The sequence below is a fragment of the Ictidomys tridecemlineatus genome, chromosome 12 (genome assembly GCF_052094955.1).
Source record: "Ictidomys tridecemlineatus isolate mIctTri1 chromosome 12, mIctTri1.hap1, whole genome shotgun sequence".
Classification (NCBI taxonomy): domain Eukaryota; kingdom Metazoa; phylum Chordata; class Mammalia; order Rodentia; family Sciuridae; genus Ictidomys; species Ictidomys tridecemlineatus.
Genome location: NC_135488.1, coordinates 34,263,056 through 34,289,664, shown reverse-complemented (window position 1 = coordinate 34,289,664; position 26,609 = coordinate 34,263,056). Strand labels below are relative to the sequence as shown.

Sequence of the window (26,609 nt, the reverse complement as noted above, 5' to 3'; positions counted from 1 at the left end):
GACTCACTGGGAGGATGCCAGGGGGCTCATCAAAGGTCCGGGGAATTGCCACCAGTGCGGCCAAGGTCACTCCTAGATGGCAAAATGAAACCTGTGAGCCACGTTTTCTGTGACTCTCAGGAATCCCTTCCACACCTCTGTCCTTAAAACAGGGAAGAGTAATAATGTCACTCAGTCCCTTTGTAGTGCTGGGACCACAGTGGTCTTTAGAGGAGATCTCATGGCTGCCCTGGGTCACCCCCTGCTTCACATCCCCTTGGTGACCAGTGGTCTCTTCCCACCTGAATGCTGTCCAGACCCGACTCCTGGGGTGCAAGCCTTCCCCTCCACCCTTTACCAGTGCTCACCAGCTGCCCTGGGGCATGGGAGGCTGTGACCCAGGCTTGGGTAGGGCTTCCCCCTTAGCCAGAGCCGTCCTGAGAGCCCCAGGCTGCAGCCCCAGCCTGGAAGTGGCTGCCTGGAACAGAGCAGGAGGTTGCTCCCTGTGGCCCCTCTGGCCCCTCTCTTCCTCCTGTGGAAGGAGCATGTGAGGAATGGCTTGTCCTTAACCCTGTGCAGAAGCTTCCAAAGAAACCGCTTCAAAGCCCTGGAGCAGGGGAGGGTTTTGAAAGGTTTGTGGAGCCATCTGAGAAGAAATGGCAGAACTTCAGAGATGAACAAGAGAGCAGGAGTTCCAAGCCTCTTTCGATGGAGTTTCTAGCAAAACAGGATGTTGGTTGCAGGAGCCAGATGCAAGCCAGGCTCAGATGACCCCATGGAGTACCATCAGGCGACCAATGGCCACTTGAAAACTGTATCGTAAAAGAGCTTCCAGTCCTGAAGCGCAAACTATGCCAGGGGCCTCCAGGCTAAATGACAGAAGCAGGCACACAATGACACATGGCCTGTGACCTCACTCATGGAGAGTATAATACAGATGTACCATAGAAGTAGAAAACATTATTGTGACCAATATTTTCATAATGATGATTGTTAGGATGGCCTTTCATGTTGGTTGTGATAATTGACAGCTGTCATTTTACAAATAATGTTGATCAAACGCTCCCTCTGGGCCATGCTCTAGGCCAGCCACTCTACCTGCCTTGCCTACCTGATCCTCACAGTGTCCCCAAGAAGCCAACACAACAAACCAGAAAGCACAATGTCCCTGCTAGCAAGTGCAGGACCTAAGTCTTGAACCCAGACACAGAGACCAACCAAATTCAATGAAATATTTACTGGAATACTGGTAGAAATCTAGGAGAAGAGGCTGTGGCCTAGAAATGGGGAGGGTTGGCTTCAATCCTCAAAACCCAAAGCTGTCAAGATGGTTCAATTGACCATCCACGTTAGAAACTACTCTCCAACGAAATATGCCCCAAACATTGTCAAAACAGAGGGACCGATTGGGAGGAAATGGCAACCCAGTAGAACAGGAGGCACGAGGAGAAACACAGATGAGCACTATGCACGGGAGGAGGTCACTGGAACACAGCTGGCAAGAAGATGAACACAGGCTCAAATGATGTGTTTTATTTATTTATTTTTTACCCAAATTAAGGATGTTGATAATATGTGCTGGGAGGGGATAGGAAGATAAGCTTTTTTCATACACTTTGGAGGCACATTTAACATTATCCATGAAACTTAAAAAATGCACGAATGCTATGCTCCCTACAACACAGAAATTCAGGTCTTGGGACGTGCCCTGGGAAGCTCCCAGAAGGAAGTTCATTTCAATGCCGTGTTAAATTATAAGACGTGTACAATGCAATGGCCATTGGCAGGAAGTCTGTGGCCACAGTGAATAAGGAGGCACGTGCTGACTGCAAGTTCTTAGGACCTGTGGGTGGAAAGAAGACCCTGGACCACATGTTTCAGCTGTGGGACACAGACACAGCCCTGAACATAGGCTGGTCCAGCGGCACTGTGCATCTCTCCAGATCCACACGGTGTGGAAACCGCAGCCATCACTTGGCTTTAGGGACAGTAGCTGAGGTGATTTTCTTTTCTGAGAGATAGGGGACCACGGGTGACTCCCTAATAGACAGATGACCAGAGCCACCTCTGGGGAGAGTCTGGGCCAGGAGGTGATGGGAGAAGAGGAATTCGATCATCTGTTTCCATTTTTCTGTGATTTGGTTCAAGTGGTAATGCGGTGCTATTTATTAATTAATGGATCAAATAGGTTCATCATTGTTTTAGAGTACAATTAGGTGCCTTCAAACTTTAGGCTACATGGGCACATTTGAGAACGGTGCCAGCCATTCTCTCATCCTTTGGGTCATTCCCCTCCTATGTCCTGTGAGACATTTTCTATGTGAGGCTTGAAGAAGAAGAAGAAGAGAATATTCTGTAAAGAAAACCTTATGATCTGTGCATTATAAAATTGAATGGGTTCATTCAGAAATCAGAAGTTCTATTGAAAGCTCTTTGCATGAGGCAAATAAAACTTATTTTTAGGCATCCTGGTGAAGACAAGGTTTTATCTTTCTGTCTCATGTCTGTGTTTTTCTTTTTATTTGTTAGAATGAAATCCATAGGTTGGCAGACCATTCTATCAGATGTGTACCTAGATGACATTTCAATTACCCACTTTTACATGGTAGACATTTTGTACATGAACACTGCCTGTCTGCAACTTTTTTTAAAACAGGACTGGGCTCAGGAGCCCAAATACCAATGTTAGCTGGAACATGTTCTCCAGTTTGGCCTATCTGTCAGTATTCCCTGAGGTCATCTGTTCCATGAGCTTCGTTACTCCTGCTCCCTCACCAGCTTTCATAGAAACCACATGCTGTCTATGAGTCAGAGACACCAATCTCACAACATAGCATTCTTTGAGTATCCAAAGTCCCACTTTTCACTTCGCCATGCCTGACATTGTCGGTAATATTTACCGGCAAATGTGAGATTTTCAAAGATCCAATTCTATGTGCTCCTTTCTCAAAGAGCCTTAGGCAGGGCTATAGCATACATAAATATGAAGGAAAGGCCTAGTTTTTAAAATGTCATCCATCGAATAGTTGACACATATCTGAGATATTTTTTTATTTTGGAGGAGGTATTATTTAATAGGGAAATCCAACAGCTACATGATAGTGAAATGAGAAGTCTTGCATCCATTTTATTCTTTGTGATGATTTTGATGAGTAAGGATAAGATACTTCCTTGTTCCAATGAAGATGTTGCCCACTTCTGTGAATGGATGCACCGTGTCACCCACTACTTGCATATCTGCATGTTGTGCTTGACATTACCATCGTACTCGGCAGGTGGCAGAAAGTCAATACTGAAGTTCAGCTCTGGTGTTCTAGCAGCTGTGCTGCAGATCCTTGGTGTGCCACCTTGTGCAATCCATGCTGCTCTGTTCATGTTCCTATTGACTTCCTGGTGATGAGCATCATGGTCTCCTGGTCTTGAGAATGGCCAAGCATTTCTCTGTGAATGTGGAAGGTGGGCATGTGGAAGGCTTCAGGGAGGAGGGATCATTGATCATGTACTCTAATCCATGTGCCTGTTTAATGACCTGTTTTTCTTCTTGGGTTTTAAGGGAGACACTGCCCTCAAACACTTCTGTGCAGCTGGGAATGCAGGCTTCTGCTTCACCTTGAAGGAAGCATTCATGAATCCTTTCCAGAAGACATGAGAAGAGAGAGTGAGCCTCTGGTAACATGCAGGTTCCTTGCATTGCCCATGGGCTAGAGGAGAGAAGAGTTGCTTCATGAGATTTGATCCCCTTTTTCCTGAAAAGTTCCACACGGAGGTGAGTCCCCAGCATGTTTAGACATCATTTCAGACATCTTTGTTGATGGAAATGAATCACACCCCCTGATGATGTGGAAGAGCTGAAGATGGGTTTGCTATGAATTTTCTATTTCATTTCTCAGGGCCTGAGTCAAGCCAGCCATTGTGCTGTCAGCGCATGAGCTGCTGGTCAAATGTGAGGAAGTGGTCTTGCTTTATGAAAACACCATCCTGAGTCAGTGAGCCAGAGGCAGCCTGCAGTCCCTGTTTTCCTGTAAAGGCAGATTGCTGTGGATGGCCTCTGGCCTCATAATGCAGCCCTGCTCAGAGTAGGGGATTGAGGGTCCAGGCAGATCCCAGTTCCTTTTGACCTTTATTGCCATTGGGCCACCCCAGGGTCCTTGGACTCTACCTGGTCTTCTGGCCTGGGTCAGGGGATGTGAGGTTTGGAATCCCCCTCTGTGGCAGGATCCCAGGCCCCCCAGCCACTTGAGGGCAGCACATCCTTCCCTAATTGTGTTAGAGGGGGAGGATTCTCCCGCCCATCCTCATCCATGCTCATCCCTCATTTTGTAGCTTCGCACCTTAGGACCTTTATTCATTGACTTACGCTAAGATGAGTCAATCAGCAGTCTCCCAAGGGTTTACATTGTGGTAATTGACACCGAACATCTGTTTTGTAATTAAACCATTTTGGAGGACACAGTTGAGTGGCATTAAGCATGTTCATGTTGGTGTATAGGCGTCACCACCATGCATCTCCAGAAGTCACGTGGACATACTCTTGCCATCAATGCAGAATTCTAGTGCCCTTGAGGCCCAGGAAAAGAACATTGTACTTTATCTTTTTATGAACCTGATAATTGAGAATCTGAGATAAGTGAAATCCTACAAAATTTGCCTTTCTCTGGACACGATCATTTTCAAGGGATGCAGTTCACCCCCACTCGTGGGCATATCAGGTCCACTGCTAACTCGGCGGGTGTTTCAATTGCACTCTCGGTGACGGTGGTGACTGTGTGCACATGAGCTGTGTGTCCAGCTCAGATCCCAGGATCTAGGGTCTTTGGTTCCACGCAGCCTATAGGTTGCCTGTTCCTCCAGGTGTCTGCAGGCCAGTGGCACGAAGGCCCTGGGCCTGGTGGTTTCTTTAGGTGAGTGCAATACGTGTCCACAGTGTGGTGGGACATGATGGACTATAAATAGAAGCAATGCCTGGATACTCCTGGGATCTCAGTAGGCTCAGCCTGTGTGCTGAGAATTGTTGTGACCTCCTAATTAATGGAACCCCAGAATCCCAGAGAAAAGGGCAAGTCCAGAGCAGTGGAACCTCACTGTCTCTGAGAGAACTTTTGGGGTGGGGGGCCGGGATACATTGATGTGAGGACGCTGATGCAGAGTCACGTGCTCCGAATCCAGGTAGAGGTGCTCAGGAACAGCCTGGGCTGGCACGTGGGTTCCCCACCTGCACACCTGTGGAACATCTCGGGGCTCTGATTAGCACAGCAGCCTGACCACGTGAGGGCATCTGCTGTCTCTGCGTACAGTGAGCTGGGTTTTCTTCACGTCCCTCAACAATTCCACATAACACCAGCTCTGAACCCAGAGTCCTGGGCACTTAGTTGAGGCTCCATCAGCTCCCACCTCTCTCTACCTGACAGAGCCCTCCTGGCTCCCTCTGCACTCATTACATTGAAGATGAAACCCTGGAGGGTGGGACTTCCCGTCATCCAGAAGTTCCCAAACACATTCCACTGTTCCTGGAACTCAAATGGTTGGGGGGGCCACAAGCACCCTGGCATCCATGTGTGGGAACCATGGTAGTATAATCAAGAAACAGGAAGGAGAGGGGTTGGACTGATCAGTACAGATGGCAGGGCCTAGTACAGAGTGGAACGGAGAGTTCTCACCCGGGGTGATTGTTGTGATGTGCACAAATGCTCTGCTGGTGCTGGGGTGCCCGCATGGTTTCTGGGGTCTTGAAAGGCTACAGATGCCCACAGAGTGTTCTCAGATGCACAGTGGGAGGCCCGTTGCAATATGTACATGTGGAAGAAGTAGGAGACCCCCTTAGTGTGGAGGTGCCATCTAGAAGGCAGCCTCACTTCTCTGAAAAAGTTGATTGGAAAAAAAGGGTCCGTACCTGTGCCCAAAGGGCCATATATGCTCCTGGAAGTTGGTGGTGGAAATAGTTCTCCATCCATTAATCACTCCCTCACTCACTAATGTCCTTGTGTCCTTGAGAAAGGCTCTCCCTGTCCTGGTTTTCCTGAATAGAAATCCTCTTGCCTCTTGGGTGAATAGGGTTATGGGTTGTGCAGAGGGTGGTGGTTTACTGAGCATCTTAGAGACTGTCCTTTATGGAGCCTAATGATCCCAACTGGGGAATGAGGCCAGGGTCCTAACTGTGGTTAGTGTGAGGACACCATGGGTTCAGAGAGGGAAAGAAGGACAAGGGAATCTCAGATGTCCCTTCATGGCCCCTGGAGTTAGAGGACTTACCCCTTTGCACCTGGGATCAGGAGACCTCATTTCCTCGAGGACACGCACACTCAGACGTTAATCTTGAGTGTGGGTTCCTTTCTGGGGTCCAGGGCTGTTGTTAGCCACCAGGAATGACAGTGCTCTCCATGCTGAGTGGAGCCAGTTTTTGCCAGGAAAGAGCCCGTGGTCACGCCTTGTGCAAAGCACCCCACGCCAGGGGCTCCCATCCCTACATTCCTGTCCTGAAAGGAAACCACTCAGAGGCAAGGTGGGTCCAACCACCTCCCATGTGTTCACTCATCACTGTGTTCCAGCATCACCCCAGTTCACAGTCCTGATGGGATTGGATGTGGCTCAGAATGTCACCTTCATGAGCTCTACCCTGCCACAGCTGCAGTTCTGCAGTGGGAGAAACTCAAAACCTCAAAACACATGCACATGAAAGAAAAGAGCAAGAGCCAGAGCCCAAACAGGGCCACATGTGGCAAGGACAGCTGGAGTGCCTAGGTTGGGACTCAGAATTATGTCAGTGGGGTGGCATTGCTGCTGACACCAGCATGATAACAGAGAGCCAGCCCTGCTCATTTTGCAGAGCAGTGTGTTGGGGAAGGCAGAAGAAATTGAGAGGCAGGATTGAGTTTGGCCCTAGGAGGAGGTTGGGTAAAAGGCCAGTGTGAGTTGGAGGGCCTGGGCAGATAGAGAGAGGCCAGGGCACACCCCAAAGCCTGGAGACTGCACTTGATGTCCAGGGTTGTGAAACACCACCTCCCCTCTTACTCACAACTGAGAGCAAGGGGCATTGATGAGTTCAGTTTGTGTGTGGCTGCATCCAAGGTGGCTCGGCTAGGCACCTCTGTTTCCTTGACTCAGGAGGCTGGGAGTCCAGGCTCCACTGAGGCTGGGCTGGGAGGATCGGACTCTGAGTTTATGCCTGTGTTCCTGGTAGGATCCATGTTGGCTGAGCCTCAGTGTTTTTGCAATGAGAGGATGGGTGACTGTCATGTCTTTATCACAGGACACACTTGCTAAATGGATTTGTTTGCTCTGGGGAGGAAAGAGAGAGAAGGGAGTGGTGCTGGAGACAGGGATGCAGACAGGGGTCATAGACTTGGCATAACTCAGTCTTGGAGGTGATATCCCATCACCTGTACCCACTTCAATTCCCATGAATGCAGAGGCTGAGCCCCCTTGAGGTGAGGGGTGAACCGGTTCTGGGCAGCAGGATGCTGTGGTACCTCGGAGTCTCTGTGAGACCCCAACACTAGACACACTTGGCCCTTTTGAAATCTTAGGAGAAGCCTTGGGAAGTTGTATGGCAGAGGGGAGCAGCCTCTGCATCTCAGTCCCCTCCAACTTGCCATGGTGTAGAGAGGGAACTGCAGCCACGATGGGACGGACATTGGCCACGTCCCTGTGTGGGACACAGGCCTGATTGAGTTGGGGTGCATTCTTTGTCTCTGCCCTTCTTGTGATTGTCCCATCTCTACATTTGTGCTTTAGCCACCTGTGAGTCCCATCTCTGGTTTCAGAGAGAATAGAGGGTGTTATGGGCCAATAGACACAATAAACCCTAGAGATTAGATGCTACCCTACTTTCCAGAAAAGACTGGGCACACCATGAGTTGCACAATGATGGGACCAGGGTCCAAAAGCTGCTGAGAGGGAAGGACTGGTTGTGAATGCATTTTTGAAGGCTCCAAGCTGGAACTCTAGTGGCACCAAGCAGGGCAGATGCTGGTGGGGATGTTTGGGTAGTTGTTGGTGAACACCTGCGCACCTGAGATGTTTAGGCATGGAGGAGAAATCAGCAGCTCATAGGGCTTTTGAAAGTGGTCTTATGTGAAAAGAGGCTCAGGTATGGGCACAGGAAATGACATCATTGCCTTGACAATGGATCAAACAGAACATGGAACCCTGGTATCCAGGCACCCACTTAACTGACCAAGCCATCCGAGCTCATTTGGTTGGAGAAACTGGAGGGAGAAGGATGTTCTCCTGTGGTTGCAAACAATGCCGAGCCTCAGGCTCCCAGGAATCTCAGGGGGGCCAACTAGCCCTTTTGTGGATGCACTGGGTGAGGCTTCATCTTAGACGCCAGAGCCTCTGGCGATTGTCGCAGAGGAGCTCAAGAGTAACAGTGAGTAGCACAGGGCAGGTGAACCCAGCAGGCCCTCTAGTCTGATCCCTGATGAATGGCCCAGGACTCCTATTCTGACTGTGTGTGTGTGTGTGTGTGTGTGTGTGTGTGTGTGTGTGTGTGGTGTGTGTTTGTACTGATGGGAACTGTCCCATTGTGCTTTGACTCTAGTGTATTGGCACAAGTCATTTTTCTGTTTGTCACCATTTCCATTTTAAACCAACATTCTTGGTCCCAACACAGGGTGAAAATGATGAGAACACGGAGGAGCCCTTCAGGGTACAGAGCCTTGAACCTTACAGGCAGGACCAGCTTAGGAATGAGCTCCTGCCTGTCATTTGTGGGAGGAACCTACATTGCAGCGGCAACATGGGGTTAATCTCCTGGGATTCCATCCCCACCCATCAGGTGCTGGATCTCTTGTTCCCAAGGTAAGCACCAGACCACCAAGCCCAAGTGTGTAGCCCCCTCATGCCTGGGTCTTGGGGCTGCCATGTACCTCTCAGGGACCCAAAGGTTTGTGATACCTAATGAGATAGAGGACCACACTCATAGTGGAATGTCAGTCCCGAATGGGACGAGTCCTGGAGGTGCCTGCCACAGCCTTGCAAGGGGAGTGAACTCCGCTCTCAGGCAGAGAAACCATCCTGACTCCAGCTGATCCACAGAGGTCCGTGGAGCAGTCCCCACACACTGGGCACCACAGCTCAATGGTGTGCACTGAGCTCATTCCCAGGTGGACTCAGCGAGGCCAGGTGGTCTTTCTGGTGTGATATTGGCTTTGTGAAGAACGTAGATCTGTGCCAGAGGCGTCTCAAAACTCAGGCCTTGGGAAAAGCACTTTTGGGTTAATAAAGACATGTTAATTTCCATAGTGGGACAGAGCATCCTAGCTGGGACATAGCTGGACAGGGGCTTTGGACATGGCGGCTCCCACACCCAGAGATATGTGGGAATCAGCAGTTTGGGCTCATTCACTGATGAACATGGAGAAAGCACCCACTGTGTGAAGACACGTTTCCAGTCACATTTCATAATTCATTGAAAAATAGGGTGCAAATGACTGCCATTGTGTCCCTTTTCATGGGGGTCAGCCTCAAACCGCAGGTGCCATGAGTACATATCCTACATGTGACTGCATCCCTGACTCCATGGGGCATAAGTGCACGTTGTCCTCTTCAGTGACTATGGTGGACCCCTGGACCAACTTCAACATGGAATGGGCTTGGGGTCAAGAGGGTGGGCTCCTGTTTCCAGAATAGGGACCTGCAAGGTGATTTGACTTGGGAAGGCTGAGGAAAGACTGCTCTCCCCAGTGTAGGGTCAGAGGTTTTCTCTGGAGGCCGTGGTGAAGGCAAGGCCAGGGTTTTGCTGACTCCACACCTTCCTCCCCACAGTGCCTCACCTTCCTTCCTGGGGACCTGGGTGAACCTCTACTCCGAGGCTTCCCATCAGCCTCCAGGCTTTCTGAGTCTGCAGCAGCTGCTATCCATGTGGCTCCTGCTGGGAGGCTTGAACCTGGAACACCAAGCACACCACCTCCTGGCCGCAATTGAAGATGGCAAATCAAGCCAGGCAAAGCCTGAGAGCCAGGCGGACTGTGGTGAGTACCTAAGGGTATATGAGGAAAGGTCCGACTGTTGTCCCACTGCAGGGAGTCTGTATGCCTGGTGTTGGGCTGGAAATTAGGACAAGCCTTTGTCCATTCAGGAAGTGACCCCAGTCTGCAAAGAGGTCCTGTGTGGGCCAAGGGCCTGAGTTCTTCCTGGCAGCAGAGGTATTGTCTGTCTGTGGGAAGGTCAGGGCAAGGCAGTCATGTTGGCATCTTTTCTCCTCTAGCTACAAGCTCAGTTCCTGTCACGGCTCCTCAGCCAACCCCAGAGCCAGAGCCTTCTCCCAGGGAAGGGGCAGAGCCGGAGTCCAGGACATCAGGGGTCTCTACTCGGTCCTCCCCAAGGCCCCAATATAACAAGCGGATGAGAGGCAGGTGCCTCATTCACGTCTACCTGGAAAAGGAAAGGACAACACAGTATAGGAGCATCCTGGTGAGTCTTCGAGCAGGGGAGTCTCCTGGGAGCCCACAGTGGGGAAGACCGAGTCCACAGCAAACACTTTGGACTAGGCCTGTCTTCTTGAACTGGAGCTTCTGGAAGGTCAGGAAGGAGAGCAGAAAGTGAGGAAGAGAGAGGCGGGAGAGCAGCAGCATGCCAGGTCTGGGTGCGAGTGGGCCTGCGTGTTTTGGGGTGTGCAGGTCAGAAGTGCAGGAGTGAGTGCTGGGTTCAGAGGAGGTCAGAGAAATATCGAGGGTACAGGCCATCCTCTACTGACCTTGGTATTGAGGAGGAGTATATTGAACCGTGGAGGTTGAAGCACAGGAGTTGGCAGTCATTTTCTTGTGTGTGGGAGGGGATATGTTGCTGGTTGAAGGGAAGGGAGCCATTGTAGAATGATTAGGGTGGGTAGGTGTGGGTCACAGAGAACTGGGGGCCTTGGAGGGCCCCATTAGTGTCCTAGTTTGCATGTATGTGAATAGAGATTTAGCGGCTCTCTCTGCAGAATTTTCCTGGGTGTGGAGTATCCATCATGAGACTCTGGTGTCCACCTCCAGGGGAGCTATGTTGAACCACTGCACCTGCTGGGTCCGAACCTCCTGACACCCTAGCAAGCACTGACACTCTCGAGCCCAGCAGCTTCCATGCCTATCATTAAAGAGTCCTAGTGTGTGTTGTGCCCTGGCTGTCAGGACCAAAGCACCTAGGGTTTGTGCCTGGTCCATACAAAAATGCAGCTGCATCCCAGACCAGAGCAGGGATATGGAAGTGCACTGGACCATTCCTCCCATCTTGATGGGACTAGAGTGTGTCTGTACAAAGTCTTTTGGTTCTTATTCCCTTGTCCCTGTAGGGCATAGCAGGTTGAAGCAAACTCTTGTACCAAGATTGGACTAGAGGCTCATAGGAAGACCCCCACATGATCACATGAAGGCCTCAGGTAGCAGGGTATCAAGATGGTGCCCTTGTGTTGAGAGCTCACTTGTCTCTGATTGTCCTTGAGCACTGTCCTCTGGGTAGCTACTCCCAAATTCCCTCTCTGATGAGCTTTCTCCAACCCTGCTCAGGTGACCTGCCAGGACAGGGCTCCAGTCATCATCCGCAGGGCCTTAGATGCACACTTGCTCCAGCAGGAGGACCCAGAAAACTACGAGCTTCTGCAAATTCTCTCGAACCATCAGAGTAAGTGGAACCATCAGAGGGTAGGGAGCAGTGAGTCACAGTGGGCTCACGATAACTGGGAGCCAGAACACAGTGTGCATTGACCCAGTGCCCAGGATGAGTATGGTGGGACTTGTGCATAAAACAAAGTGTAATGATGGGGCATAAATCTGCAGGTTCTTCATGTTCCCCAGGGGCTGTGGACCTGCCTATCATGTGTTCTTTCCTTGGCCTGAGGAGGCATTGCAAAGCTATTATCCACAAGGGGCCAAGAAGAGAGGCTTCTTTGTCTTGTGTCAAAGAAGACAGACAACCACAGGGTGCCTACTTTGGTGGCCTTTCCTGACCTAGATGAGTACATGAGAAAAGCAGTTCAATGAAGAATCATTTCTGGCTTCCAATCTTTCTATTCATTGCAAACTGAGTTTACTTAGGACCAGAGGCCATTTCTAGAGAGAAGAGTGTGGTAGAATAGAACCCTTCACAGCTTGTAAACTCTTCTTGGAGAGAGAGAGAGAGAGAGAGAGAGAGAGAGAGAGAGAGAGAGAGAGAGAGAGAGAGAGAGAGAGAGAGAAGAAGAAGAAGAAAGAGGAGGAGGAGGACGAGGAGGAGGAGGACAAGGATGAGGAGGACGAGGAGAAGGAGGACATGGAGGAGGAGAAGGAGAAGTAGAAAAATGAAAATAAGTTGAAGGAGGAGACCATGAATAAGAAGGTCAAGATGACTTTAAGAAGAAGCATGAGGAGAAGATGAAGAAGAACAAGAACAAGAAGGAGAAACACAAGCCGAACAAGAAGTATAACAATAAATTGATTAAAAATGTGAATGAGAATTATACTCATGAGGAGAAAATGCAGAAGTGGGGAACTCAAGAGAAATATATATCTCTGGATGGCACAGCCCTGCTGTGGACATCCTCCACCTACGCTCAACACACCTCCAAACCATACCCCTCCAATTAGTGTAGCCCTGTATGAGTGGATGAATCCACTGGCAAGGTGGAGGCACCCACCATCAAGTGCTTTTCCATAAACCGACCTGTGATCATTGCTGCAGTGGGGAGAAAAATTTGAACACATGAGTCTTTGGGGACCAATCCAGATACAAACTCTAGCTGTTTGTCTTTGGTGGGTCCAACGTGAACTAAGAAGGTCTGGGGTACAAGGGGCTATTTCCTTGAAAGGTGTTCCTGTTCCTGTAGGGGACCTCCTGTGCATAGAGGGTCCTCAGGGAGGAATCAGTGGGGAGTCTTTGGTGCAACAGTAGCTGGATTCGGGGGCTCTCAGGTCTGTGTGTGAGACCTGAGCTGGCAGAGGCTCTCAGTTGTGGGGGATGTTGGGTAGTGTATTACTTGAGTGTCACCTACCACGCCTCTGCCCCTGCCTCTCCAGAGCTGAGGATCCCTGCTGATGGAAACGTATATTACGCCCTGGATGGCAGAGTGGATTATAACTTTCTTCTTCAGGAAACAGCTGCCAGCAAGTTGTTTAAAGTCAAGCCAAAGGAGGTAAACAGCCACCTTCTTCAGTCTTTACTCCTGGTGCCACTCCACATCCTCCAAGGGGACAAGAACCTCAGGTTCTGGATGGATGTTGTAGAATGCCCACAGAGCCAACTGCCAGGCTGGGTGGGGTGCAGGTGCTGGGCTTTGCTGATGTTGTCATCCCCCACAGTTCTTGGAGCCTTCTGTGGCAGTGGCATCCAGGATCCCAGCAGCTGTGAGCAGCAGCTCTGCGGTGGCTGCAGGACCATTGCCCCAGGCCACCCAAACCAATGAGTGGTGCGTGAGAAAAGTCACCAGTAGCAGCTCCTCACTGCTTCACTCCAGCGACCAGGTGGAAGACAGCCGCTTTGTCCACGTCCTCCTAGAGGGACAGAGCCTGAGGGAGACAAAGCGCATCCTGGTAAGCCCGACAGCAGGGCTGCCTCCTGGGTGTCCCCACAGTGGAAGGCAGGAGACACAGCTAACCCTGGGGCTGTGGTGGGAAATTAAGAAGAGAGAGGTCAGTCTTAAGGGCTTGACCTGAGTGGGGAGAGCCTCAGCATGCCCAGCTGCAGCGGTGAGTGGGCCTGTGTATTGTGGGTTTGGCAGGCCAGAAGTGCAGACGGAAGTGCTGTGGACAGATGAAGGCAGAGATATGTCCAGGGTGCAGGCTGCAGTGCCTAGAACTTGGTATTCTCAATGAGTGAGGTTGGAGCAGCGGAGCTGGCAGTGACTTGTCACATGTGTAGGAGGGGGTGTGTTCCTGGTGGCAGGGAAGAGAACCTCCTTAGCATGACTAGGTGTGAAAATTTGGGGTCGGGATCACCTGGGGGGTCATGCCAAACTTCGGAATGTCAGTCTTTGCATGTATGTAAATACGGAGCTAAAGGGGTTCTTGGCAGAATTTCTATGGATGTGCAGTAGACACGCTAATGCTGCAGGTGTCCAGCTGCAGAGGAGACATGTTCAGTGACTGCCAGTGCTGAGTCAAGTACATCATTAGAACCAGACCCGCACCGAGCTTCCAGAGCCCAGGGCCTCTCCAGGCTATCATGAAGCACTCAAGTGCACACTCTTGTATCTGAGTCTGTTTTGTGTAGTGGCAGTCAGGACCAAAATTTTCAGTGCATCTGCCTCTTCCACCCACAAAGGCAGCCTGCATCCCAGAGCACACTTGGTGCGCAGATCCCTGGCCCATTGCTGTCATCTCAGTGAGATGAGAGTGTGTCTGTGCATAGGCAGTTTGGTCCTTTGACCTGAGTGGAATGTGGCTCCCCAGGGGGAGGGGAGATGGCAGGTACAGGCAGATATTTGTACCAGGATTGTTCTAGTAGCACGTTGCAAGAACCCAGGCGGTATATGGAGGCCACACTCAGGTAGCAGGATAACAAGATTGTGCCCTTGTATATGTAGCTAACATTTCTCCTGAATGTTTGACCACAGTCTTCTGGGTAGCTCCTCTAAAAGCCATTCTCTGATGACATTTGTCCCACCCTGATCTAGGTGACGTGTCAGGAGAGGGTGACAAGCCTCATCCGCAGGGCCTTGGACCAAAATTTGTTGCAGCATGAGGATGTGGACAACTTTGAGCTGCTGAGAATGATGTCTCTGCATGACAGTAAGTAGGACAATCAGACAGTGGGGAGACATGATCCACAGTGGGCTCAGGATAACTCACAGCCAAGAGAAAGTGGGCCTTGGCCCTAAAATAGCCAGAGTGTGGTGGGCCTGGTGCAGGAAACCAAGTGCAGTGATGGGCGTGTCCAGTGTGGACGAGTTCAATGAGGCCCCAGGCGGCTGCTGGACCTCTCTAAATGTGTTCTCCCCTGGACCTGGTCTGGCAATGCAAAGCTAATATCGATGAGGGCAAGGCAGAGAGAGGCTCAATCTATCATCAGTTTGGTTTATGGCTCACTGATAAGGATGCCTTCAAATGAAGAGGAGCAGAGCATGGGTCCTGATTGGATCAGCATTGCTATGGACGGAAGCCGCACAGGTCCCAATCCATGGCCAGGATATGAGAAGTCCTGCCTACTCAAGAATGTCAGGATTGCAGCAACTGGGAACAGGACTCAGTGAAGAGGAAGTCAAGGCCAGGGGACAGCCTGTTTGGGTTCTTTTTGGAACAATTCCAAGTCCTCTGTGCCTGGGTGCCCATCTCCTGAAGATATCAGAATGGCCAGGTTATTATTCCTTCCAGCAACAAAGAAGGGCATCTGAAGAACAGAGGCCACAATGCTGAGCTGTCCACAATGCCAGTGCTCTTTCCTTTCTTGTGAGCCCGACACTCCTAGCCTCCACCATCCCAGCCTGTCCACAGTAGAACCCACCATCTGTCGAGCACGTAAGTGAGTTTTCCCATTTTCACACACTGCCTCATTTGAGTTGGCTCTGTCTCACACATGAGGAAGACTGAGGTGCAAGGAGCTGGGCAAGGGGCAGTGTCTGCGAATCTCAGGGACTTGGGAGGCAGTGCAGGGGGAAGGGGATTTCCAAACAGCCTCAGAAACTTAGGGAGACCCTGTACCCAAGTCAAAAGGCCTGGGAATGGTCTCAGTGCTTAAGTGCCTCTGGCTTTATCCCTAGTAAAAAAATAAGCCAGTCAAAAGGAATTACCAAACCGAGAATCTACAAAGGTGATTTCAGACGTCTTTTACTCACAAGGGAGGACTACGGGGGGCCTGGAACCCACTAGGTGTGATGGCATCTATGCCTTATGGCAGGAGGGTGGCAGTGATGCTGGCCCTCTCCTAGATTTTGGAAACCTTGTTTTCATTGGGGAAGCTTTATGGAGGTGGAATCTATTTTAGCAATCCTGGTCCAGATGAGGTGCTGACTACCACAGGTAGAAGCCTATCCAGAATGCGGTGTCTGTTATTCAGTCTTTCCTGACTGTGACAATGACCAAGAAAGGAAGTCACTTGTCTTTGGTCTTGGTTTCACTCCTGGCCATTGATTGAGAACTGATTTCATCTTGGACTACTGAACAGAGGCTGCATCTGGGCAGAAGAGTGTGATAGATTTGAACTCCTCAGGACGCCCCACCATTGCCAGAGAAAGAAGGAGAAGGAGGAGGAGGAGAAAGAGACACTCCTGAGTGGGGAGAGGATCACACGATAAAGAGCAGGAGGCAGAAGAAGAAAAAGAAGGAGGTGAACAGAAGGAAGGGTGGAGGGAGATACACAAGAAGAAGAACAAGAAGGAATCATGTAAGAACAGGAAAAAGACCCAGAAAGAACTACAAGAAGATGCAGGACAGAAAGAAGAGCCAGAAGTAGAACAAGAACCAGAATAAAAGTACCAAGCAGACAGCTCCTGATGAGAAACAAGGGGAAGGAGAGCGATCCTAGAAAACAATAGAGTTCTCCAGGGCACCACCCTGCTCAAGTCCTCCCATGTCCATGCCCAACACACCTCTGATGGATACCACCTCCCCTCCGTGTATTCATCCATGAGTGGATTCATCCAGGGCAAGGGGATGAATTCCCCCACCATCCAACGCTTCCCTGAATGCCCATGTGTGAGCATGGCTGCCCTGGGGAGAAAGGCCTAAGCACAGGAGCCTTTGCCAATCCTGATGCAGATCCTGGCAGTGTCCCTTTGGCAGATCCAACCTGCACTGAGAAGTTCTGGGCCCAAGGTGCTGTTTCCATTGCCAGGTGCTCTTTTGGTTTAGAATCCTGTACATCATCTTCTCCAGGGAAGAATCACTGAGGGAGTCTTTGGTGGCACTGTAGCTGGATAGGAGGGCTCTCAATTCTGGTGCAGGCTCGCCCTGGCGGAGACTCTCAGGGGTTGTGGGTGTTTTGTGGTCTAATCCTTGAGTGCCACCTAACAATTCTCTCCACTTTGCTCTGCAGAAATCAAGGTCCCTGACCACTCACTGATGTATCTGTCCATGAATCCACAAATCAAATATTATTTCATCGTGAGGAAACGCCGCGAGGTCAAGGGAAAGGAGGTAAACACCTACCTTATTCAAGCTGTACTTGTGCTGCCATTCCACTCCCACCTGGGGAAATGAGAAGCCTGAGCACCTGGACATATGTGCTAGAAGCCCATAGAGCCAACTGACAGGCTGGGGTGGCTTTCTGTTTCTGGGTTTGCTGATGTTCCATCCCCCACAGTTCTCAGAATCAACCTGCAAGTCCTCCAGGCCGCTTTCCCACAAGCAGGTGGGAGACACCTGCTTAATTCGTGTCCACTTAGAAACACAAAGTCCAAAGATGGCCAAGACTGTTTTGGTAAGCCTGGGAGCAGGGGTGTCCCCTGGTGCTTACACCTGGGTGGGGAGCAGACACTGGTCCAATACCATGAACTACTCATGCCCTCTTGAATTTGGAGCTTCTGGATGATCAGGAGGATAGATGGGAATCAAGAAGGAAGAGGTCAGTGTGAAGGGCTGGAGCTGAGATGAGGGAGAGCAGCAGCTTGTCCACCGCCATGTCTGAGGGAGTCTGTGTGTCAGGTGGCAGCATGCAGTCCAGAAGGGCAGAGGCAGGTATGGGTGACAGATGAGAACAGGCCAGGACCTAGGTGGCAGGTTCCTCTGTATGGGATGCTGGCCTCTATGGAGCAGGACACCAGTATGAGGTTCTGCATGTTCCTTGAACAAGGAGCTGAGAGGGTCTCTCTGCAGAGTCAGTATGGATGTGGAGCAAGCACACTAAATGTCCAGGTAACCCAATGACCACCCTTGGCGGAACAGGTGCCCTCGTACACCCCAGCCAGCACTGAGCCTCTGGAGGCCAGGAGCTCTCATGGCTATCTTTCGTCACTCCTGTGTGTGGTCATGTTCCTGGGTCTGATTTGGGCCCTGGCAATCCAGACCAAAGCCTCTAGGTTTTGTGCCTAGGCCATTCCCAATGCCGCCTGCATCCTCGGGCAGACCTAGGATCTTGGAGGCTATTGTCCCATTCCTCCCAACTTGTGGGATGAGATTGCATCTGTATGCAGGTAGTGGGGTCCTTTCACTTGGAGAGAAGTGCAGCTCCACAAAGAGCAATGGCAGGTCCAGGAAGTCCTATGTACAAGGATTGGGCTAGTAGCCTATGGGAAGAGCCCACGCGATGAGCAGGAGGTCAGCCTCAGGTAGTAGGGTCATGGATGTTGCCCTTGTATTTAGAGTGGAGGTGCCTCCAGAATGCCCCTGCCCACTGTCCTTGAGTAGTCACTTCAAGGCCCATTTCCTGAAGGCCTGTCTTCCATGCTGCTCCAGGTGACCTGCCACGATCGGGCTCCTGTCGTCATCCGCAGGGCCCTCGAGCTACACTTGCTTACTCAGGAGAAGCCGGAGGAATATGAGCTGGGCCAAATCATCTCTCACCGTCAGAGTAAGTGGGACAATCAGATGACAGAGAGCAAGGGTCAGGATGTGGACTCAGGTCAACTCTTAGCACCAAAGAGTAGTCTCTGACCCCCAAGAACACTCCAACAGGGTGTGTTGGGCTCGTGCACAAAGCCAACTGCACTTCTGCTGGTGTAAGCTCTCCAGGTGTTTTGGTATACCCCAGTGGCTAGTGCGGCTCCCCACCAGGTGCCCTGCCCAGGACATGAAGACGCATGCAAAGCTGACATCATTGAGGAGTGAGGAGGAAAGCCTCTTTCCAGGAGCAGTATGGTTCTGTGGTCTGAGATAGGAGTGGTTTCAGAGGAACATGGGAATGCATGGGCTAAAGATGGAACTGGCATTTTGTGGACTGAAGCAGTAGGATTGAAAGCCTTCTGTGTGACCAGAAAACCACTGCCTGGGCAGAGCATTGCCAAGATTCTAGCAAGCAGTAACAGGATGAAATTGGGAAGAAAACACAGCCTGGGAGACAGCTTGAATCATCTGTTTTTGCATCAATTCCATGGTCTTCCGCACCTGAGTCCACTAGCCAAGGAGTGATCCCAATAGCCAGGTTATGATCCCTAACTAGAGTCAGATGAGGGCTTCCTGAGCACGTAGCCACAGAGCTCATCTGATAATAATGTCAGCGCTTTTTCATTGGTTGGTTGGTTGGCTTTTGTGAGCCAAACACCTCAGCAGCCATTATCCCAGCCTATGTACGCTGAAGACCACCATCCCAATGAGTTCTAGGATCACTTGTCTCCTATCTTAACCTTCTGTTAGGTTAGTAGAGTCTATGGAAGAGGAAGTCTGTCTGGGGCCATGGTAGCCTAAGAAATTCATAGCAGAGATCCCCACATCCAACCCAGAAGGGATGGAGAACAGGCTCTAGGTTAGAGGAGGGCGACAGGAAAGAGGTGTTCAGAGGAAGGAGAAGCTGGCTGTTGTATTCCCCCACTCGGGGTCATGGCACCACTGGGCCATACACCATGTCGGAGGGAAGCAGTCCCTTTGCTGGTCTTTGGAATCATTGTTCTCAGGAGGGCAGCATTTGGAATGTGGCCTCCATTCTCAGAAGCCTGGTTCACATGGAAGCAGGCTCCACCAACGCAGAAGCGTGGCTCTAATGTGGTATCCGTGCTGGTCAGCCTGTCCTCACCGTGGCCATACTTGAGAATCCTAGGCCTTTTCTCTGGGTTTCACAACTTTCTCTTTGGTTGTGCACTGAGGCTGTCCATAAAGCTCTAGTGTGTGGCAGTGGAGAGCTCCTCAGCCCTTGCCACAAAGGCATAGACTGGGAGAGAGAGAACAAGGCTGGGAGAGAGGGAGAGAGAGAAAGACGGAGAGGAGAAGGAGGACCTCTACTTGGAGAATGAGGATTCAGTGGAGCCAACAGGGACAAGGTACTGTTGCCCAGGGCGCACTCCTGTTTAGGTCTTCCTCCAAGCATGCTCCACCTTTCTTCCAGTCCCTCCCACCTCCCAGTAGTGTATTCATCTTGAATGAGAATTTCATGTTGACATCAGAGCACTCACCATCCAATGCTTCCTTCCAAACCCACCTGTGAAGATGGCTCATGTGGGGTCTGAATCTTCGGCACTTTTGTGGGAGATTTCAGATGCAAACCCTAGTGGTGTGCTTTGGCAGACGCAAGAGGACCTGGGATGTTTTGGAGTCCAAAGCCTTTGGTAGGAACAGACATTAGGTCTGTTGAAGTGCTCTGCCTAGTTCTTCCTCAGGGAGGACTGTGGAGGCTGTCTTGTTGGTATTGGTGCTGAATTGGAGAGCTCTCAGGTGTGTGGCTCAGTTCGTTTCTGGCACAGGCTCTCAGATGTTGGGGTGTCCCAGGGAGCACCTCCTGAGCCACCTTATTTTGTACACCCCTCTCTCCCCAGAGCTGAGGATTCCAGCGCAGGCCAACGTATTTTACGCAAAGAACCCTCACACGAAACCCAACTTCGTGCTGAGGAAAAGGAGCCTCTCCCAAAAGAATGATGAGTGGATCCAGCCTCAACCTCCCTCTCGTCCTGCAAAGAAGGCTCCAGCCCTCCTGAGGATGCTTGCAAAACCATTCTGCTGCTGTGTGCCTGGGCGGGGCTGAGGCAGCCCAGGAATATTTACATTGATTACTATTTGCTTCAAAGTTTGAATCTATAGTTTGCCATTGTCTTTGACCTTGTTTAGTAACACAGTTGTTACTCTATCCTGTATTTGTTGTTCCCATTAATATATTATTATTTTAAAATATATATGTTTTTGTTACCTGATCTACTGTGATGATTTGTTACCTGATCTACTGTGATGGTTTTTGATCCAAATTGTGCATTTGATGATAATGAATGCCATGCATTTAGGAACCTGTAGACTCTAGACAATGAATGAATGTCTACTGTTGCATGGACTGGTCTGCAGAGTCCTGTAGCATTTGAGCTTGTGTGAGGGCTTCATAGGGCTTGCAAAAAGTCCAGGTCAGATGGTCCTGCATGAAGCTTAGCTCCTAGTGGTCTCCTCTACAGCATAAGGGCCAAGGAGAAACCCACTTCCACACAGAAGATGGGAAGCTACCTTATGAAGGTGATCGTAGGTGTGGGACCCTCTTGCTAGGACCCTTTTTCTATTGGGCCAAAACTGTGCTCTGAATGTGATTGCTGAGAAGAGCTTGGAATTTCCTGATTGAAACAGTTCATGCAAGCTGCTTCCACTTGCAGGAACAAAGTGTGTTCTCATTGAGCACTTTGGGGTGTCCCAGGTTGCACTAGAGTGTGTCAGAAGCACTTGTAATGATTGGCATTCACGGTTTCACATTGAAGCCTCTGTGCCATCTGTCAACCACTGATGGCTGCAAGTGGGTACCCTGCCTTTCAATGAGTTTTCTGAAAAAGTAGGAGTTTTGAAGAACTGATCTTCTCAGCATTCCCCTTGCCTCCCCAAGTTGGGTGATGTCAATTATACAGGTTTCCTTGGGAGCACACATTTTATATTGAGCTGGAATTGGACTCTGGATGCGATTGCTGAAAATAGCTGGGGAATGGGAGAATGGAAGCTGTTTGCTGCAAGCAGTTTCAATTTGCTTTGTTGATTAACTTTGTTGTAAGTGAGCACATGCTATTTTTTTTTCCTGTGGACCTAGAAGAATTCAAAACTGCTTCTTACAGGTGACAGGCATGCTTACACATTGAAGCCTCTGTGCCATTGATAAAAAAAAACAGTTCACTCATGTGGGCACCTGCACTTCAAGTGAATGTTGTAAATGAGTGTGACAAATGGATGTCAGTGAGACTTTGGAGAACTGATCTTCTCAGCTGGTCCTCTTTTCCACTGCACGTTGGTGATGCTAGATTCAAGAGATCTCTTTCTGGCACCCTTTGTGTTTCATGCCTGAACTGTGCTCTGAAAGTTCTTGAGGAGAACAGCTTAGAAGTGCAGAAGTGAAGCTGTTTGTTGAAGCAGCTTCAAGTGGTACAAGCTAACTTGTTCTCAGTGAGCACATGGGGATTTTCCCTGGTTGAAGCAGTGTGAATGAGAATGGCTTCTCAGAGCTGGTAGGCATGTTTGCATTTGGCAAACTTTGCCATCTGCCACCCAGAGTTCCTTGCATGAAACCTACATTTCCAGTGTTTTCAGAAAGGTGTGATGAGTGGGTTTCCATGGAATTTTGTGGAATTGATCTTTTCAGGCAGTCCTCATTGCCTTCTCAAAATTGTTGATCCTGGTGCAAGGGCTCTCTTGTCAGCCAACATTGTATTTTGGGCCTGACCTCGGCTCTGAATGTACTTGCTGTACTTCCCATCTTTCCTCTCTCTGGTCCACTCCTCAGATCCCATCCTTCTTTCAATAGGGCCTCATCCAAGAAGCCTCCCCATGTGCCTCCCACTTGATTTCAACTTCTCCAGTGCACTTATTGTCAAAGCAGGGACTCCCAGGAGAGAGGGCTCTCCATTCTGCACACTGAAATTTCTCAGCAGGGAGGACTCCTCCATGCTTGGATGGCGGGGCTGCAATCACCTGGAAGGTGGAAATAGGAGGCTGGTGGTGTTCCTAGCCAGGATGCTTGTGACTGCAGTGCATTTAATCTATGGCCCTCAAGGAGGTTTATGCTGCAGATTTGTGTACTTCTGCATCTGTATGCACACAGTTCTTCATGTGGGGAAAAAAGCAATGTTCTCAAAGTTTGCTTTATATTATACTCAACTGGTAATTTACAAACCCCAGTGTCCCATCTTAGCCCAGAGCCATTCCATCAGCCCAGGGCCAGTGGGTGGTCCAGCGGTCAGTACTATGCACAGCTCCCAGGTGGCTCCAGTGTGTAGCTGAATTTGAGAACCAGTGTACTGTAGGATTTGCCCTTGAGGTTAGAATTCATTGACTTCCTCTTATGTCATTTCACTGGTTCAGGATATTCCTTGTCTCATGAACTATTCTGTGAAATCTTCAAGTTAGCCATCTCTGGTCATTTCTTCCCTTTGATGGCACCTGGTTCAACAGCTTGTTCTTGGGTGGGGTCGGTCATGGACAGTTTTGTCCCTGGGTCACAGAAAGGGACAGGAAGACCCTAATGTGGAATGGTGGTGTAGAGAGTAAGGGTGGGGCCAGAGCCCACACTGTGGTTAGGGTAGGGAAGGGATCTGAAGAGAGTACCTTGAAAGCGAGCTCTGGCTGCAGTTAACCAGGAATCAGGGCCTGGAAATGGAAGCCATGACAGGGCTTCTGACTAGAAAGGACACATCTTTCTGGGCTCAGTTGGAGGTCCATCGAGGCAGAGGAAAAGAGAGAGGATGCAGGAGAGGGGGATGGTCTAGATCACAGAGCAGCTCCGTCATCTTAGAGAATGGATTATTTTCTTCCAGTTGTTGGTAAATGCTAATTCATTCACGTGTTACATTCACATCCACCTCGTCCATTGGAAAGGCTGCTCAACCACCACAGGCAGTGGTATCTTGGTGGATGTGTGCATTCTAAAAGGAGGTGAGGTTGGCACCAATAGAGTGTGTGGGCGCTCAGGCATTGGCAAGCTTGCTTTGGAGAGTGAATCCTCTAAATGTTATTGGGCTGTTTTTGAAAGATCGTGTGGTTTGGCTAGACCTAGAATGCTTCCACACAATTTAGCATGGTGTATATTTTAGAGAGCATGATCACTGAGGGGCAGGTTGCTGGTGTGAAGCCGTGAGCATTAACATCTATCAAGTTTCTCACCTGGAGTTGGCTTCCTACAACTGGTGACAGTGTTTTGCTCCTACGGAGCAATACTGAACAAGTCTCTGGGCCAGTAATCCATTGCTGAACTCCATCACCAACAAAAAGACACTGAGTGAAGGTGAGGACCAGTAGAGCCCGGGAACCACCTGACAGCAGCCCTGAAGTCCTGAGCTCTGGCACATCATATGCCAACTCAAATGGGTATCAACCTCTTCCTGGGCTCATTAGAACTGTGTGCTTCAACTTTCAGAAACAAATGCAGAATGACAGAATCTTCTCTGAGGACACTTCTCTAAGTCTTGTTTGCAGCATGTCTTCACTGGAATGAGCAGTCATTTGGCATTCTGTTGTACTTAAAATTTCATGAGATTCTACTCCTACTTGGTAGGTTGAGTGAAAGTGACTCGGCCTGAATGCATTTTACATCCCAAAATATGGCTTGTCTTTTCTCCTAAACCTATCAGGGCAATCAGAGCAGCCAAGGAGTACTATAAATTCAGGCACAAAATGGCCAGATAGACTGGGATCACTGTATATCTTTCTAGAACCTTCTTTCATGCTCTGGCTTTCCTGAGGTAAAATGGAGACTCTGTGATCCAGATTTGTTAGCAAGTAGTTTTCTTGGGAGGTGATGCTAGAAAACTCCAGGTGGGAACAGGAAGTGATTAGGAACTGGAAGACAGGGTGTACCAGCCAGTTGTTGTCACTGAGTGACTAAGCACAGTCCTGATAAGGAGTGCTGGGGTCCATGTAGATCATGCTACTAGTAGAAGCCCTCCTACAGGGTGAGAGAGCTGGGGTGTTCTCCACCCACTCCTGCCAGCCATGGTGGGAAGCTGCTTCTGGCCTTCACTGTAGGCAAATGGGCCATGGTGTTGGGGGCTGGAGGTCAGCTGGGTGTGAAGAAATGGCATAGTGCTGGACAATGTCATCCAGCTTTGAATCCCCAGACTGGGATCTATAGCAGGGCAAGGTCAGAGACTGTGCTCAGTGCAGCGTCTACTTCTCAGCATAGTGCCAGGCACACAACGGAACTTCATCAATACCCGTGGAATGCTCCGACTCGCCCCAGCCCTTCTCTAGGCCTCTCAGCTGGGCTCTCTCTGCTGGTCCTGTCTGTTCTAGTATATTCAGCTCTTGCTTCTTCGTAATTCGCTTTCCTGAATTGTGTCCTCTTTCTCCACACTCCTTTGGTCACTCTTTCTCCACACTCCTGTGGTCCCAAATGGCTGTGTGGTGGGGCTGTGGCAGAGAGATCTCATTACTACCAGAGATGGAGTTTTTAAGCCAAATAAGACACGTGCTCTGCTGCTAAGGATGGTCTTCAGCATAACGTGAGGTAGAAGGTTTGAAATTAGGATTTTCCTCCCAATCTTAAGGCATGTCATCCCTGTGTGCAGACCAGGAAGTGCCCTGGGAAGAAAGGCAGGTATGGGTTTGGAATCAGAGACCAGCATGAGAAGAACACTTTCACTGCTTACTGGACAATGACCTTGGGCATGTTCTGTAACCTCTTGGGACCTCAGTGTTTGCATATCTGAAATGGGGATAGTTGTATGACTGACTTCAGGAGGTGGGTAGAGAGAATCCTAGAAGTAGAGGAAGAAAACACACAGCATCTCTGAAGCACCCCGCCCCCACCTTTAGTCTTTCCATGATTTTCTAAGCGTGTGTTGATTGACTGTTGGTAACAGCATGCCTGTAGAATACCTGAGGGCCCGTCTAATTTTGCCCAGTTGCCACATTTGCAAGGACACCTTCTACTAGAATCCGATCTAGGAAGCTGGGGTCCCTTTGCAGAACATACAAGATCCACAGCAAAGTTCAAGCCCCTGAGACAGAGGGCTTCTGCTGGTGTCCTCATGTCCTCGTGGGCACTGCAATGCCTTTCTCCACCGATGTTCATTGAGAGCCTGGTCCAGGCCAGGCAGGGCTCCCTGCTGAGAATGTGGCAGAGAATGAAGCACATGCCTGGCTGGCTTGTAGGGGAACAGTCGGGGGCAAGACAGGCCAGTGATGGTGAAGACAAGACCAGTTAGTTGACTTGTCCGAAGGTCTTTTAGCCAAGCACTCTTCTAAGCACCTTTTCATAAAAGCTTCCTCATCCCTCAATAGTTGCACGAGGAACAGTCCTTTGGTTGTCCCCATTTTCCATAGGTGACAACTGAGGCACTGAAAGATCAGGTCACTTGGCCAAGGTCATGGAGATAGCACAGGGGGAAGTGTTGGCTGCAAACCCTCCCATGTGGCTCCAGCTTTGGGCTCTTTATCCCCCCCGGCCTGCAACCTCTTGGTCATGCTGTGGCCCCTGTGACCTGTCTGTCACCAAATAGTGATTCACTGCAGGGCCTTTCCCGAGTCCTCTTCCACCTCAGAGTGCCTGTGTCTCACAGAGAGTTAACCAGTTTCCTGGGCCCCACTGGAGTTCCTGGTTTTGCCAATCTGGGGCGGGGTCTGAGAATGTGTGTTTGTAACAAGGTCCCAGGTGACCCTGAAGCTGATGGGTCTCAACACAGGTGACTTTCCTCCTCCCCTCAGGTCATTTGACAATGCCTAGAGACCTTCTGTGTTATCACAAGTCAGGGGTGCTGGTGCACAACTCAAGTAGAGGCCATGGGTTCTGCTAAATGTCTACCACTGCACGGGGAAGGCCTCTACAGACTAAGAAGGCAGGTGTGGGTTTGGCATCTGTGAAGCACCCCACCCCCGTCATTAGTCTTTCCATGATTTTCTAAGCGTATGTTGATTGGCTGTTGGTTACAACATGCCTGCAGATCTACCTGAGGTCCTGTCTAATCCACACGGATGGAGAAGCTCACTTTTGCTCAGTTGCCACATTTGCAAGGACACCTTCTAATAGAATTGGATCTAGGGAGCTGGGGTCCCTTTGCAGAACATACAGGATCCACAGCAAATTCAAGCCCCTGAGACAGAGGGCTTCTGCTGTTGTCCTCATGTCCTCATGGGCACTGCAATGCCTTTCTCCACTGATGTTCATTGAGAGCCTGGTCCAGGCCAGGCAGGGCTCCCTCAACACAG

General features: G+C 50.1%; 1 protein-coding gene across 2 annotated transcripts; it reads left to right on the top strand.

The window, feature by feature from the left end:
* The first annotated feature begins 3,571 nt into the window (after positions 1–3,571).
* Positions 3,572–20,641, top strand: LOC144369213 (uncharacterized). Of its 2 annotated transcripts, XM_078028404.1 has the most exons (12): positions 3,572–3,745; positions 8,591–8,778; positions 9,745–9,950; positions 10,187–10,392; positions 11,466–11,580; positions 12,951–13,066; positions 13,233–13,463; positions 14,546–14,660; positions 16,903–17,003; positions 17,170–17,286; positions 18,261–18,375; positions 20,270–20,641. In XM_078028404.1, the coding sequence occupies exons 1-12, from the start codon at positions 3,704–3,706 to the stop codon at positions 20,473–20,475; spliced, it is 1,758 nt and encodes a 585-aa protein (XP_077884530.1). In that variant the 5' UTR covers positions 3,572–3,703; the 3' UTR covers positions 20,476–20,641. The 2 variants fall into 2 exon arrangements, with proteins under 2 accessions (XP_077884530.1, XP_077884531.1); XM_078028405.1 differs by lacking the exon at positions 17,170–17,286.
* Positions 20,642–26,609: the final 5,968 nt, after the last annotated feature.

Coding starts and splice junctions, on each gene's coding strand:
- LOC144369213 (XM_078028404.1), top strand. CDS start 3,704: ATGAGATTTGATCCCCTTTTTCCTGAAAAGTTCCACACGGAG. Junction 3,746..8,590: donor CTGAAAAGTTCCACACGGAG/GTGAGTCCCCAG, acceptor GTCCCAACACAG/GGTGAAAATGATGAGAACAC. Junction 11,581..12,950: donor AATTCTCTCGAACCATCAGA/GTAAGTGGAACC, acceptor CTGCCTCTCCAG/AGCTGAGGATCCCTGCTGAT.